Source organism: Lactuca saligna, chromosome 8, assembly GCF_052625555.1.
Source record: "Lactuca saligna cultivar CGN05327 chromosome 8, ASM5262555v1, whole genome shotgun sequence".
In the NCBI taxonomy this organism is placed as follows: Eukaryota; Viridiplantae; Streptophyta; class Magnoliopsida; order Asterales; family Asteraceae; genus Lactuca; species Lactuca saligna.
Window position 1 is genome coordinate 177,900,267 of NC_136424.1, and position 16,239 is coordinate 177,916,505.

At 30.8% G+C, this 16,239-nt stretch overlaps 1 protein-coding gene and 1 pseudogene across 2 annotated transcripts; both read right to left on the reverse strand.

Moving 5' to 3' along the window:
- Positions 1–5,469: 5,469 nt before the first annotated feature.
- On the reverse strand, positions 5,470–8,467 carry LOC145011324 (F-box protein At5g03100-like; annotated as a pseudogene). The gene is made up of 2 exons (XR_013664081.1): positions 5,861–8,467; positions 5,470–5,748 (listed from the first exon to the last, which is right to left on the reverse strand). The product of XR_013664081.1 is annotated as an F-box protein At5g03100-like (transcript).
- A 542-nt stretch (positions 8,468–9,009) lies between these two features.
- LOC145011326 (coatomer subunit zeta-1-like) lies at positions 9,010–11,119 on the reverse strand. The gene is made up of 7 exons (XM_078970024.1): positions 11,011–11,119; positions 10,374–10,533; positions 10,142–10,289; positions 9,980–10,057; positions 9,807–9,891; positions 9,616–9,671; positions 9,010–9,363 (listed from the first exon to the last, which is right to left on the reverse strand). Exons 1-7 carry the CDS (start codon positions 11,011–11,013, stop codon positions 9,357–9,359), a joined length of 537 nt encoding a protein of 178 aa, XP_078826150.1. The 5' UTR covers positions 11,014–11,119; the 3' UTR covers positions 9,010–9,356.
- Positions 11,120–16,239: the final 5,120 nt, after the last annotated feature.

The window sequence follows — 16,239 nt, forward strand, 5'->3', positions numbered from 1 at the left end:
CCATCAATAGTGATATTAATCAACAATATTTTAACCCTAAAAAAACTCAAGATATCAAAATTTTCTCCATTCATGGGATCTGGAATCCACAGGCCCTAAACCTTATAGTATGTATACGGAAAATGGTCTCCATATAGTCACTCCTGCCTTGGAAAAAGCATATCAACTCACTTTCTCAACAATGTGTGGGTTACGTCTGAACTCACACTTCTCTGGTTCATGCTGAAAGATCTTTATGCTAGAATCATTGAAAAATCATATTTGTTAGATAATATATGATCGTAAAAGGTCATACTAACAATAACTTGATGCAAATATATTATTTACAATAATTTGATTCATGATAAATATTAAAATTTTGTGTAATTAATTGGAAATTATTTATTTAATGGAAATATTAATTTTCAATGTCAAGTATCATAATGTATAATTTATTAAATCATGTACATCTTTCTGGACTAGCAATACTTTTTCTTTTAGCTAAAGGTTTTATATTTTAATTATAGTTTCAATTTATTTACTTCTTTTATTAATTTATGTTAGCATATTTCATTCCAAATTTAGTTAATCATCATGCATATTTTTCTTTTTGTTATTTTCAATCTATATTAGGTACTTTCTAGTATTTCATGATAATTATAGATTTTTAGAAGACTAATGTAGGGCGGAGATGTTTAGGAATTGTGGGAATCAATCAGACAAAGAAAATGAATGATCTTGAGCTTGGTGACTTGTGGAGTTGCTGCAAATTATGGGCTTATTGATAATTAGAAACAAGAAGAAAACGAGCTTGTATTTAAAAGAAGATGGATGAATAATTGAGCATGTATAATTAATTGATCAAGTGAGTACACGAGCTAATGGGTGATTTAGAGAAGGTAAATTGGGCCAAGATTGAAGAAAACTTGGTGAACTATTGGTTACAAGCTGATGGGAAGAAAAGCAGGCCAGTGGGATAAAGCAATGAAAGCCCAATACACAAGAAGCCCACTATGTAGGTCCCGCGGCATCCATACGTGGCCTGTAAAAGCCCTAAAGGGGAAATTCTGGAAATTCACTTTTAATAGCTATATGGGGAAGTTTAGTGAGGTTTTTTTTCACACTCTTGGAGATCCAAAAATTGGTCAAATTCTCTGCATTTTTTCAGATCTTTGCAAGAGAAAAAAACACTTAAAGAACACCATTCTTCAAATCTTTTCATCTTGGATTTAAGTTTGGTATTTGTAAACACTTTTTATTTTGATTGAACTTATACATGTTAAGCTAAGTCAATATTAGTTGACTTTATAAGTAATCCTTGAATGTTTGGTTGATCTTGAAGAACATCATGAACTTGTTCTTGAATCTTTATGAAAGTATTTTCTATTTTAACATCTTGTGTATGCATATGTCTTTATGTTATGATTTTAGATGTATGTTTAGTAATTAGTTGGCTAATTTCTTGATTAAGTAATGGATCTTCAAAATTAGTAAGCAACAAATGGTTCTTGTATTTGTTTTCACTTCACACAATCATAAAAATACTTGCTCTAACACGGTAGTGAAAGCATTTTGACTCATGTTGGATTTTTTGGCTTGTAAACCTTAATTCTAGTTAATTTTCATTAATTACATGTTTCATGGAAATTATGACTTTAACTAAAAAAATGTATTATGAGCTTCTCTAACCATTGTATTAACTAAGAAAAGTCTACATAATCTCAATCTTCTTAGATTGTTATAGCCAAATTAGAAAATCATTACATGTATTGCACATTGAGTACTAATGATTTATTTACTAAATGTTCAAGTGGTGAAATCCTAATGTCAACCATCTTTCTCTAATTGAATTACATCAAACTCTTGCTTTTGTTGAATTTTAATTTCCAAGTTTTAGTGTAACCTAGTTTTCTCTGAACAACCAAATGATCAAAACCCCCCATTTTTACTTTTATTTTCGTTTATCAGGTATTTGTAGAAAAAGGTTTTAATAGAGTTATAAATTGAACCAATCTGCATGGATACGATCCCTTACCACTATACACTATTTTAGTGTGTAATATTGAGTGTATTTATTTTGTTGGCCTAGACAATTGCCAAAATTTTGGTTTCGTTTTCGAGGATTGGTTTTGATATAATCAGTTTGTTTCTCTATGCCCAAATCTCATCGTATAGGGACTCTGATTTACAATCCTAAAATTGAAAAAGAAGCAAGACATTTGGGAAAGGAAATGAGGTTAGAATGTGGTTAAACGTCTCACACTAACGTGGCTCCGGAGGTTGAGATTGCTTCTTTTAGTGATCCCGAAACCGAAGTGGAACATGAACCAAGTCCCGATCCTCGCCAACAAATTACCGAAACACTACCCACCGATCTAATTCTAAAAACCCATATATACCACCCAATCTACCCATCATAAACCAAATCCCAGGAAATCTCATTATTGTTGTCCAAACGGATATTATGGTTTTCATCGAATTGCGGTGACAACGGAAGATCAAGAAAAGACAACATTTACATGTCCATTTGACACTTTTGCATACCAGAGAATGCCCTTCAGATTATGTCATTCCCGAATACTTTCCAAATTTGTATGGTTAGTGTTTTCTTGGAATATGTCAAAAACAGAATTGAAGTTTTTATGGATGATTTTATGGTATATGGTAATTCCTTTCAAGAGTGTTTGACCAATCTCACAAAGATTTAAAAAAGATGCATAGAAACAAATTTGGTTCTAAAATTTGAACAATGTCATTTTATGGTGAGTCAACATCTTTTTTTGGGTAAAATTGTGTAACATAGAGGGATCGAGGTAAACAAGGCTAAAATTGATGCAATTCAAAGGTTACCTTACGCGACTTGTATTCGGGAAGTTAGTTCTTTTTTGGTCATGTAGGTTTCTATCGTAGATTCATTAAGGACTTTTCAAATATAACAAGACCAATGTGCTAACTCTTGCAAAAAGATAACGATTTCGAGTTCAATAAGGCGTGAAAAGATTCATTTGACAAGCTCAAAGAGTTTTTTACATCCCATCCCATCATATAAGCACCAAATTAGGATCTCCCTATTGAGATCATGTGTGATGCAAGCAACTATGACATAAGCGCCGTTTTGGGTCAAAATAATGGAAGAGTCTCTCATGTGATCTATTATGCATCAAGGATAGCAAAAAATGCTTAAAGAAACTACACTACCATGAAGAAGGAGCTATTGGACATAATATTCGTCTTGGAGAAGTTTCAACAGTATCTACTTGGTACCAAGGTCATTATGTATTTGGATCATGCGACTCTCAAGTACTTAATGATAAAGAAATATACAAAGTCAAGACTCATCCGGTGGATCTTACTATTGCAAGAATTTGATTTGGAGATTCGGGACAAGAACGGATATGAGAATCTTGTTGCTGACCATCTAAGCCAAATAATATCAAATGACATCCTCTCCTATTGTGGGGCGAGTTTCCAGATGAGCATCTTTTTTCCCTTACTCAATCTATTCCTTGGTATGTCAATATCGTTAATTTTTTTGTCATGAAAAGGTATCTCGACACATTCACACGTGTCAAAACGATGAATTAAAAAGTGATGCAAAATACTATATGTGGGATGAACCTTACGTTGCCTAAAAATCAATGCTTCATATTTTACAAAATCACCATGATCTTAATTACAACATGGTAAAATAAGTAATTTTTAAACTAATTAGTCGTAATAATAGTTAAAAATAACCTAAAATCTAGAATTATATTTAATTTGATTCATATACCAATCATATATAATTTAGTACTATTTTTTATTTTCCTCTCATTTGTCCTTACTATGTTTCTAATAGATGTTTATGTTATATAGTTCAAAACTCTCATTTGTACACATTTTCTTTCTAATAGATGTTTATGTTATATAGTTCAAAACAATTACAATTCTATATATATTAACTAAGTACAAAGTTACTAATTTATAATCTCATCTCGTCCTTCACCCACCTCACCTCACACTACTATCCATCTCACCTCTACATCTACACCCACAAATATGTAATTTTGACAAAACAACTAAACATGAAGATTAAGAATAAATTTTATTTTAAAACAATTTAAATAATACCATAAATTATTTCTAGTGAATAAACTAATACAATGTATCATTTCCCACAAAGTATAAGGGTACATGGGCCAATTTTGTTATACTACTATTAAATGATGATAAATTCTATAAAGTTTACATTTCTTGCTATTATACAATGATTATTTCTGTTATTTTATATATTTCATGCAAAATACAAGGATGTATGGACCATTTCTATAACTTAATTAGTACATAGTGACCATTTCTATTATTCTAAAAGTTAATAACGTATGGACCATTTTATAATTGTTGCACTAGCAAAATGTAGTTTGATGTGCCCTTCAAACCAATACAAAACTTTTGTTAAATGTTATCTAGTTAATATGTTAAATATTGTACTAATTGAAATAACAAAAACCTAAAAATAAAGACGGGTAGAAAATACATATACAAACACGTTTTTATAACATTTTTATATGGAAAATGAAAGCTCATTTCCACTAAATGTATTTTCCAAATTAACTGAAAAATGAAAATAAGAAATTCCTTTTTCTGAAAACTTTTTCCAAAGAAAACAAATATTCCATAACCAAACACATCCTTAATTTTTTTTAAAAAATAATAAGCTTCATAATGTTTTTTTCTATACTTTCTATTGTATAGACAATATCTAGTTACCTTCTATCGTATGCAATGTGCCACTTTTTTGCATCGTGCTCTTTTAATACAACCTTTTAGCCAATTCTTAATAATTTCGAACCTCTTTTTATCTGGTTGCATAGCAAAACTTTGGAACATGGTCGAATGAGAACCTCCCAACATCCGATTAATTTGATGCCATTTCTATCGGAAAAATGACAAATTTGAAAAACTAAAAATACAAAATATGAAGTATTAAATATAGAAAGGTTATTGACAAACGAGTATCACATCAGTTAATATGAAATTCAAGGTCGACAATCAAGGCATGTACTATTATAACAATATCTTTATGACTTTCATGTACATACATGTTTATCTTGGATTATGCTTAATGGTGACATATGGTGGCCAAATAACAGATAAGACTAAATAAAAACACTAATAGAAAAAAAAAGTTTTAGATATAACTCAAAAACACTCCATTTTCGCCCCTATATAAAGTATACAAACAGGAGAGATTAGTTTTGGTTTAAACACAACACAAAAAGAGTCTTCAATATCTTTATGACTTTCAGTAGTTCTTTTATTTGAAGGTTTGATTAAGTTAGAAGTACACAGAAAATAATCTATAAAACACTACAAACATAAACAAAAAGTAACCAAACTTGCATTGACACTCTCTCTAATGGTGCATTTAAACAATATCCAAACTAATTCATTGACACCATGTTCACATGTTCATCAAGCACCCCTCATTATGTAGTCATACTTGCAAAATTCAAAAGCCCATGGGGTAACAAATTTATATCCATTTGAATTTCCTTAAACACAATGTTTAGCCTAAACATGAATTCAAAGCATCACCACTCAACTAAACTCATCATCTTTATAACCATGATCAAACAAGAACACCTCCCAATTTCCACTTTCAACTTAATCACTATCTAATAATGAATCACTATCAGAGTATAAAGAAGGTGATGAAACACTACAATACGATTGAAAGTTCATATTCGATGGAAAAACAAAACCTTTAGCTTCCAAACGAGCCAGAACCTACAACCACAATAATACAAGTAAAAGAATAATTAAAACAGGTTTATCAAACAATAATCAATAAAATACTACCAAATATAATCAACATATAGTTTCTACAAATAAATTTTACCTTAGAACATAAAAACCCAATTTTAAGCTCCTTGACATTGTGACAATTTACTATAAATCCTTTAAGCATGTCATCTTCCGCTTCTTCAGATGTTGTCTCATAATACCCGAACTTTTCATAATCAAAGTTAGCTTCAACTAAAGAAGACACGTTTAACAACAAAATCTTCCACATCAACAAACAACCTTTGATTGTTAGTGATAGAATATTAGGAGCATTGATTCGCATAATATTATTAGCAGAATCATCATCGGGATCCATGTATCCTACCAACATCAAGTTCTTAACACTTTTTGAAGTAATATCAAGCCGACTAAAACCATAATAATCATCTAATACCAAATTTTCTAATAGAGGACTCCTGGATAATATGTTTTCGATCAAAACTTCATTTAAAATCACATCGGAAATAAACAAACTCCTAAGATTTTTCCAACTAATCATCCCCATTGGATTAAACACGCAGCCTGCTAATGTCAGATCTGTAAAACATGAACTGATGTATAAAGATTGATCCAATTGAAACTCGGCTTTCGATCCTGGATACCATAACTTCAAAATAAGTTCTTCAACGTTACAACTTATGGCATAACGAATCCAACGGTTGAATTGAGATTCAAATTCAATGTCATAACATGTATACACTCCAAATTTCTTGAGCTTCAATCTATGGCATTGAATTAGGGTTTTGTCCACAAATGACACGAAATCAATTAAGGGGTGATTGAAATCTATATATGTAAAAAATGAGAGTAGGAACCGAAGTCCAAAGATGCTTCCATCGATCGGAGAGTATACTTGTTCGAATGGCATCTTTTGTGCAGGGTAAACGAGAGAGAATTTCAAGAAGCAAACAATTTGACAACAAACTGATTCGATCCTCTTCCATTTCATAAAGCTTTATCGATTCTAGCACAATTTTGGGTTTGATTTTGTCCTTCTACCACCATTTCCATGGAGGCAACAAAGACTTTCCCCCAATCACTACACAAAAAATACACTAGGCATATATGTATACAAACTAGAAAGACGAAGGTGGAGAATGTGTCCATGGTGTTTCCTTGTTGTATATCTTGGAACAATTTTCTTGAATTTAATTAATATCTTTTAAAAGTAGAAGAGTATACATGGGAGCACGATGGCTTGTAAGAGATGGATGTGTCACCATGATCATGAAGTACGTTGCAACTTAATATTTTTCTTATATTTTCTATAGAGACGATAACTAATTACATTAATACTAAGGAATTAGGTCAAACTGAAAAGCTATAACACAAATTACTATAAATCATACGACTAAATGCACATTTATGTAGCAATATTTTATTTGTTCGTAAAGTGGGTTTTAAGGTAGCACTAGCACGTTAAAATATGGTTTCTCTTGTAGGACTATTCATCAAGTACAATTAAGTTCGTCAAAACCTAGGGTTAATTATAAACCATATTTGTCATATTTTACACAATTAACAATGTGCAATGTATTTTGAGACTTTATATCCAATTTCTCTTGTTGATATGCGACACTCCGATTTCTCTTGTTGATATGCGATACTCAAAACTTTTATATCCAATTTCTCTTTGTTGATATGTGATACTCAAAACAAACTTTCATATCCAATTTCTCTTGCATTCCATATTTATCATATTTTAGACATTTAACAAACTTTCATATCATCTAATCTAACTACGTAAAATCCATGGTACTTAATACTTATATTTTTGTCTTTTCCCTCAATTACCCAAATATCCCTTTTCCCCCTTACAAGGAACAACATACTGATAAATTACTAATGTTATAGATTGAAACGGATCAATATATTGCATGATCTCATGCGATCATACCAGAAGAATATCACGTATTTAATTCTTTAAGTAACATCGAATAGGGTATATGACACAAAAAAAACACTCTTTTTACATAGAAATTCGATTTTGACACCGTGTTATTTTTCATGTCAATTTTGATATTGTGTTTTCCAATTTGTTACAATTCTAACCACTTGACCGGTTAACCAGATTACATGCTGACGTGGCATGATGACGTGTCAGTTTTGATGACGTGACATGCTGATATGATATGCTGACGTGTCAAAATTGATTTTTTTTCTACAAAAAACACTAAGTTTTTACTTTTTTTCGATTTTGACACTAAGTTTATTTTTTTATTTCAATTTTGACACTATGTTTTTTTTGTTCCAATCGAACATCATTTATCAAATTTTATTCAATTTTGTCTATTTTCCATTTGAAACCGTATAAATATATTTTTTTTATTACATTTTAAAACCGTATAAACATATTTTTTTCGTTTAAAAACCATATTTTTATTTAAATACAAAATGTTTTTTTTTCTTACATTCAAAGCATTAGTTATATCATCATAATCAAACTAACCATAAGCTTCTAAAAAGATGTAAAAATTTGATGGGTTGTAAACTTGATATCTGAGTTTTGATCGATTACACGCCTCCAAACCTCCAAACACATTTTAAAGTTGCATATTTAATATAAAATACAATTTTTATATAACTAATACATATTTATATAAAAAAAATATGGTTTGAGTGTAAAAAAATGTATTTATACAAAACTATGGTTTTAAATGAAAAAAAAAAAAAAAAAAACATATTTATACGGTTTAAATGTATTAAAAAATATTTATAAGGTTTCAAATAGAAAATTGTCAACATTGAACAAAATTGGAAAAAATGATGTTCGATTTGGAACAAAAAAACATAGTGTCAAAGTTGAAAGAAAAAATTAAACTTAGTGTCAAAATCGAAAAAAAATGAAAACTTAGTGTTTTTTGTGAGAAAAAAATTCCGTTTTGACACGTCATCATATAATATCAGCATGCCACGTCAGCATGTAACCTGGTTAACCGATCAAGTGGTCAGAATTGTAACAATTGGAAAACACAGTATCAAAATTGACACAAAAAATAACACAGTGTCAAAATCGAATTTGTGTATAAAAATAGTGTTTTTTATGCCATTTACCCTTGATTATTTAGATAATAGTTATATATTTGAATGAAAAGGTCCATATCATATATAATCACTAAGGTTTTATTTGTTACATAAGCAAGACAAGACAACACACAACAACATTTTATTGGATTTGACATGTAACAGATCGATAGAAAGATATCAATGTAATTAAAATTGCAATTTATTGTGTCGCCGAAAAAGTAGAACAAATTGGATCTATAAAAAGACGTAAATAACCTCTTCATCCCTAGTATTGAAAATAACCCAAAAAAGTTTGTCCAAGAATATTTTGTCCCATCAAAAAGGTGGGACATGGACTCGCTCTCAAACTTTCGTTTGTACAAAAGACATAAATACCCTTGTCATCATCATCATAAAAAACAGTTATAACCATATTACCTACAAATCATTACACTTGTATCTCATGTGTATGCTCTAATTTGCAAAAGCATCCAATTTCAAATCATGATTGGGCAACTTTTTAGTTTTTACTCCAATCAGCATCCTTATCCACTGATTTTTGAAAAAAAAAATATTAAATTTAAGTCAGAATTTTGTTACTCAAAATACTTTAAAACACTTGTACTTTTACCAATGTGTTTTTCTATAGTAATTAAACCATTATACATTTCTAAACCATTTATAAACGTTTAATCACTGTAGAAAATCGTTAAAAGTGACTAAATTGTTAAATGATGAAAGTACAAACCTTTTTTTATTGTATTTTGTTTTTTTTTTTTTGCTAATTCAAATTGAATTGATTACCTGAGAAGAGATCTTGTAAAATGTTCACGTGCAGTTGCCAATGCTTGACTTATTGTCTGCATCAACCAAATTCAAGTGGTTGAAAGCATGAATTATAAATCGTATAATTTTGGGCTAAAATTTTTGCATTTAAATACTTTTATATATTCAAAATTTTCTATGGATTATAATATATAAAAAAAAAAAAGTACCTGTTCAGACAAAGGAGCTCCAGAATCTACACTATCGCTAGCAACCTTTCCAGCAATAACATTTGCATCGGTTTCAAGAATGATTCTAATTTTAAAAATAAAAAAAAAGTATAAGCCTTTTTCAAAAAAGACATAAATGCCCTCCTTAACAAAAATTTAATCTTAGTTCTTACCCTCCATCGATAATTTCATCAAGGCACAACAAAATGAGATCTAAATTTTCAAGTGCTTCCTTTTTATCCACATTTCCCCTAAACACATAACCATAAAACTACATTACGAAAACTGAAGTTAAAAAAAGAAAAGTAGATGAGATAAATTTGTTTACAAAGTACCTAAGCAGAAGAGAAACTGCATCAAAGAAACCCTGAAGAACAGTTGATAAAATGAGCTCATTTTCATCATCTCCACCAGTGACAAAGAAGTGAAGATCCTGAGCAAATTTGTAGACCACAACATTGTTCTCAATCATTGCTATTTCAGCTGCGAGTATTCCAAATTTCAGCAAACAGATATGATACAGAAAGGGGATTTAAAAATTAGAAGTGAAGCATTCAATATTCATACCTTCTGTTCGAGCATTGGTTTTCTGAGTTTTGGTGAAAATAGACTTTTCAAATGCTTCTTTAGCGTTGTTAGTTGGCCAATCATCTGAATAGTACTTAACAGCTACTCGATCTCCTTCTGAATCAAGAAGTAGAATGTTCTTTACAGAAGGGCAAGACTCCTGCAGATATGAAGATATAACGAATCAAGTTTAAAATTTTGCATCTACTTGCATTCTATTGATCAAACCACGAATTCGTTTTACTCCAATTAGACTCTGTGACCGAATTTGTTTCAATTAATATGCTCGTTTCGCAAAAAATAACCTAATTGTTGAATACAAAAGAAAACGCAGATGCAAATATGCCCAAATGACTCGCACTTTGAAAACCCTAGAATCCAACAGCCAAAATCAAGATATTAAGCGATTGAAACAGTAATAGCACAATTATGTAACTTGGATGCTCCATTTCATAAAACATGCAAGTTGATCATATGCTAAAATCCATCTTATGAGTGTATTCAGGGAGGTGGAATTGGAAATCACGAACGTATGTAAAGGTTTAAGGAAGGATAACAAAAAGGGATCAGATTCGAGCAATAATAAGCGCCATTTATGTAGCATAGAAACTGGATCTCGAAGCAACTTTGTACTAACCATTGAATTTGGATTTTCGCGTCGTCAAGAATTTTCGGCTTTATTTTCTCGTTCAGGTTCAAAATAGTATAGAGGAACAGATGAACTAAAGAAAGAAGCACGAATTAACATTACGGTCCCTCAACTATAAGAAAGTTGTAATTTTTCCCTGTAACTTCTAAATTTGTATTCGAAAGAGCAATAAAAAAAGATAAGATGTTTAATATCTTGTTTGGAATTCCTTTTTAATCATTTTTTTGACTTTTAATTTTTTAAAAAGTTAAAAAATAATAAAAGTTGTTTGATAAATTGAAAAGATCTTTTAAAATCAATTTTTAATCAACAACAAAATGTTGCATGGAGAAAAGATAGAAATTCTTATCTTTTTGTGACTTTTAGCTTTTACCACTTAAAAGTCATAAAAGACAAGCCAAACACATTTTGAACTCCATCTTTTACAAAAAGGACTTTTATGTTTAAAAAGCAATCTCAAACACACCCTAAGTATTTTTATTTATCTTTTTATGTCCAATGTCAACATTAAAATTAAAAGATGAAATGATTTGATGTAATTAAACAAAATTAATAAAACTGAACTAAGAACCTTAAGAAAGAAGAAGAATGATTTGGAAAGAATTTGCTCACTTATATAAAGTATTCAAATTTGTGTCATTTTACATATATGGCGGTGCTATTTATACTAATTAAATCATTATACATAATCAATGAGTTCTTACACACATTTAATATATTTGTTATAAGAGTTGAACATAACTATTACACATTTGACATTAGGGTAGAAAATGTTGTCATCCAATTATTTCCAACACTCATCCTTGGATGACATCATTTCAGATTAGAGTTTAACTTTGAGGTGTTGCCTCATTAAAAACTTTGTTAAAGAAAACTCAATGGGAAAAAACTTTAGCGAAGGTAAAAAGAGTGCAGTGTATAATTGACTCCCCTTCATTTAGGCATATGTTACACTATATGTTATGCACATGTCTCATTCTAATGTCATAGACATGTTTCCTGAAGATTACAGTAGGAAGTACCTTCATAAAAGGGTATGTTGCATTGTTGTTGGACTTAACATATTTTATTTCAACCTGATAGTTCTTTATAAGTTCTTAAGTGTACTCAAAAAAAACTTTGGAGGTATATGTTTTGTCATGTCGTTCTTGATATATCATTCTTTCATTTGAGTGACACATGCTGAGCTATCTTCATAAATTAAAGTTAGACCTATATCCTTTTCAATTCCACATGGAGTTAAAACCAGTTGTGTCATCGATCTTAACCATGTACATTCTCTACTAGCTTCATTTAGTGCAATTAAGCATGATTTGAGGATGTTACAACAAGTGTTTGCTTTTGAGAATGCTAGGATATTACAGTACCTTCATTCATAATTACTTATCTAGTTTGAGATCAAGCTTTATGAGGTTCAGGCAAATAAACTGCATTTTCATAACCAATCAAGCCTTGTTTTGAATTATTATGATAAAACAACCCTAAATCATTAGCTCCTCGAAGGTATCGAAAAATATGTTTGATCCTATTCCAATGTCTTTTTGTTGGGGATAAACTGAACCTTGCTAGCAAGTCTACAACTGAAGAAATATCAAGTCTAATACAATTAGTAAGATACATAAGAGCTTCAATTGCATTAAGGTATGATACTTCTGGACCAATGACTTCTTCATTTTCTTTGCACGGACAAAATAGATCCTTGTCAATATTTAATGATCTAACAACCATTGGAGTGCTTAAAGGATTGGCATTGTCTATATTGAAACATTTCAAGACTCTTTCTGTGTAATTTGATTGATGCACAAGTATTCTGTTAGGCATATGCTCAATTTGTAAACCAAGATAATATTTGTTTTTTCTAAGGTCTTTGATTTCTGAATCTTTCTTCAAAAGTTCAATCACTTCAAGGATTTCTTTATTTGTTCCAATAATGTTTAGATCATCAACATAGACAACAATAATCACATATCCGGATGTTGTTTTCTTAATAAATACACATGGACATATAGTTTTATTTTTATAACCTTTACTTGTCAAATAATTATTTAAACTATTGTACCACATGCGCTTAGATTGCTTTAACACATATAGAGATCTTTGTAGTTTTATATAATACATTTCTTTGGGTTTTGCACTTAATGCTTCAGGCATTTTAAATCCTTCAAGGATTTTCATATAGATATCACTATCAAGTGATCCATACAAGTAAGTTGTAACAACATCCATAAGACGCATTTCTAAATTTTTTGAGACTACCAAGCTGACTAAATATCTAAAAGTAGTTGCATCCATTACTGGTGAATAAGTCTCCTCGTAATCAATTCCAGGTCTTCAAGATAAACCTTGAGCAACAAGCCTGGCCTTATATCTTACAATTTCATATTTTTCATTTCTTTTATGTACGAAATCCATCTATACCGTAATGGTTTCACAACTCCAAGTGTGAGGATAATGGTTCCAAAAACCTTTCTCTTGTTAAGAGAATTAATTGCATAGCCTCCTTCCACTTAGCCCAATCTTTTCTTATTTGACATTCAGTGATAGATTGTGGTTTGAGATCATCATTCATAATATCACATGCAACTAAATAAGAAAATATTGCACTTATATTGTCAGTTTTATTTTGGTCACATATTCTATTCGTTCAATAATAATTTAGTGTAGCATCCTCCTTTCCTGGGGGATTTTTGATAATTGGTGTTTCTCCATGAACACTTTCCTCATGATCTAGTGCATTTTCTACTCCTCTTCTTTTTCGTGGGTTCTTATAGTTAGAACCAAATGGCCTTCCACGCTTCAGGTGTGCTTTATACTCTCGAGTGACTTTATCATCAGATTGTCCATGTGGAATTTCTATTCGATCTGGAACATTGATAGCTGATATATATGATTTACTCACCCTTTTTGTGTCCGTAAATTCATTAGGCAATTGATTTTCCATTTCTTGGAAATGCATTATATTTTGAACTTCCATTCACATTGTTTTGTGCGAGGTTCAAGATATAATAAAGAAGGCTCATGCCATGAAACATCCTTTTCTAGAACCTTTTTTTCTCCTTAATGATGGGAAATTTGCCTCATCAAATTGGTAGTCAGCTAGGCGTGCTGTAAAAACATCTCCTGTTAATGGTTCAATATATCTTATAACATAGATTGACTCATAACCAACATATATTCCTAGCCTTCTTTGAGGACCCATTTTTGTCCGTTGTGGTGGTGCAATTAGGATATATACTGCACACCCAAAGATTCTCAAATGGGATATATTTGGCTCTTGACCCAAAGCAAGTTGTAGAGGAGAATATACATAATATGAACTTGGTCTCATGCGTATCAATGATCCATCATGTAAGATTGCATGACCCCAAATAGAAACAGGAAGTTTGGTCCTCTTTATCAATGGTGTAGCTATTAGTTGGAGACGTTAAATCAGTGATTCAACTAACCCATTTTGCGTGTGTATATAAGCAACTAGATACACAACAACAATTCCTACATACATACAATAGTCATTAAATGCTTGTGAAGTAAATTCACCAGCATTATCAAGTCTCACTCTTTTGATAGTATAATTAGGAAATGTGTCATTAATTTAATAAATTGAGCAAGAAACTTTGCAAATGCCATATTACGAGTTGATAATAGGAAAACAATAGACCATTTGGTGGATGCATCTATTAAGACCATAAAGTATCTAAATGGTCCAGATGGTGGATGAATTGGTCCACATATATCACCTTGAATTCTTTCTAGAAATCTAAGTGACTCCCTTTCAACTTTCATTGGAGAATTTTTTATAATTAACTTTCCTAAGGAACAAGATGTACATTGTCTTATGCTATTGTATTAAGGGAATTTTTTGTCCTTTAGTAGGTTCCCATGTGTATTCTCAATTATCTTTCGTATCATTGTTAATCCTGGGTGGCCTAACCTATCATGCCATAGGCTGAATTTCCCTGGATCATAATGTTTTCCTTTCATTACCATATCTTATTCAATCATATGTATATATGTATAATGCAGACAATAATCAAGCTTTGGTAGTTTTTCAAGCACATATTTTTGTCTATAATATACATATATTTCTTATTTTCAAGGGTCACAATTTTTGCGTCATATCCTTTGAAATAGATGTCATTGAAACTTAGTAAGTTTCTATTAGACTTTGGAGAAAATAAGGCATTTTGATAGAAAAGCTTGTACCATTTGGTAATATAAAATGGGCTTTCCCAATTCCCTTTATCAAGTCTGCAGGACTTGATATTGTATGTATGACTGTTTTTTGTTGGTAGTAATTTTGAAAAATATTTTTTTGATTTTAGAATAGTATGTGTACTACCATTATCTTCAATACAAAGATCTCTAACCTTTTCTTGGTGTTGTGCTCCAGTTGGACTCATATTAAACTTCACATATGAAAGAAATAATAAGTGAATAAACATAATCATAATAATTATCATAAAGAAAGTTCAATTATTATAGGAAAGACATTACATGAAAAACAAATGAAGGAAAAAACAGGTTTATTAGAACAATAATAGAAAATTTTGGTTTATGTCTTCCATGTCATTGCAAAAAACAGCAAAACTTAGCGGAGTGAATTCAACATTATCAATGAGGTTTGCTTCTTTTTCCTTTTCCTTTAATGGACTCTTGATAAAGTTGACAAAGATATGCGGGGGTGCGATACGTCCTTAACCAATGGTCTGTGCTACCACATTTATAACATGAACCATCAAAATTTTGTGATGTCCCAGTATCATGCCTTGCCATTTTGGTCATATCTTGTGTATGGACATTGTTTCTTTGTGAAGATAGGTAATTATTCCTTCTCTGGCCATGACAACGATTATTACCTTGTCCACGACCAGAATTATGGTTCTTATTATAACTTTGGTTTCGATTAAAATAACCATGACCTCGTTCTCGACCACGACCACGCCCTCGTCCATGTGTATTGTTTCGATGACCATCAATATTTGTAGCATTTGATTCAGGAAGTGCTATTGATCCCGTTGGTCGAGATTCATGGTTTTTCATCAGGAGTTCATTGTTTTGCTCTGCCACAAGCAGACATGCATTTAGTTTAGAATATCTTGTGAACTTTTGCATATGATATTGTGTAACACCCACAAATTCGAGCTAGTCAATTTAGAGACAATAAATGTTAAAATGATTTTTTTATAGAATATTATTTAGAGTAAATAATCTTAACCA

Bases quoted from the DNA above. Each gene is read 5' to 3' on its own strand.
- LOC145011326 (XM_078970024.1), bottom strand. The intron at 10,290-10,373 runs GTATGAATATTG...GAATACTCGCAG, and splicing joins AACCAATGCTCGAACAGAAG to CTGAAATAGCAATGATTGAG. The intron at 9,672-9,806 runs GTACTTTTTTTT...TGGTTGATGCAG, and splicing joins GAGCTCCTTTGTCTGAACAG to ACAATAAGTCAAGCATTGGC.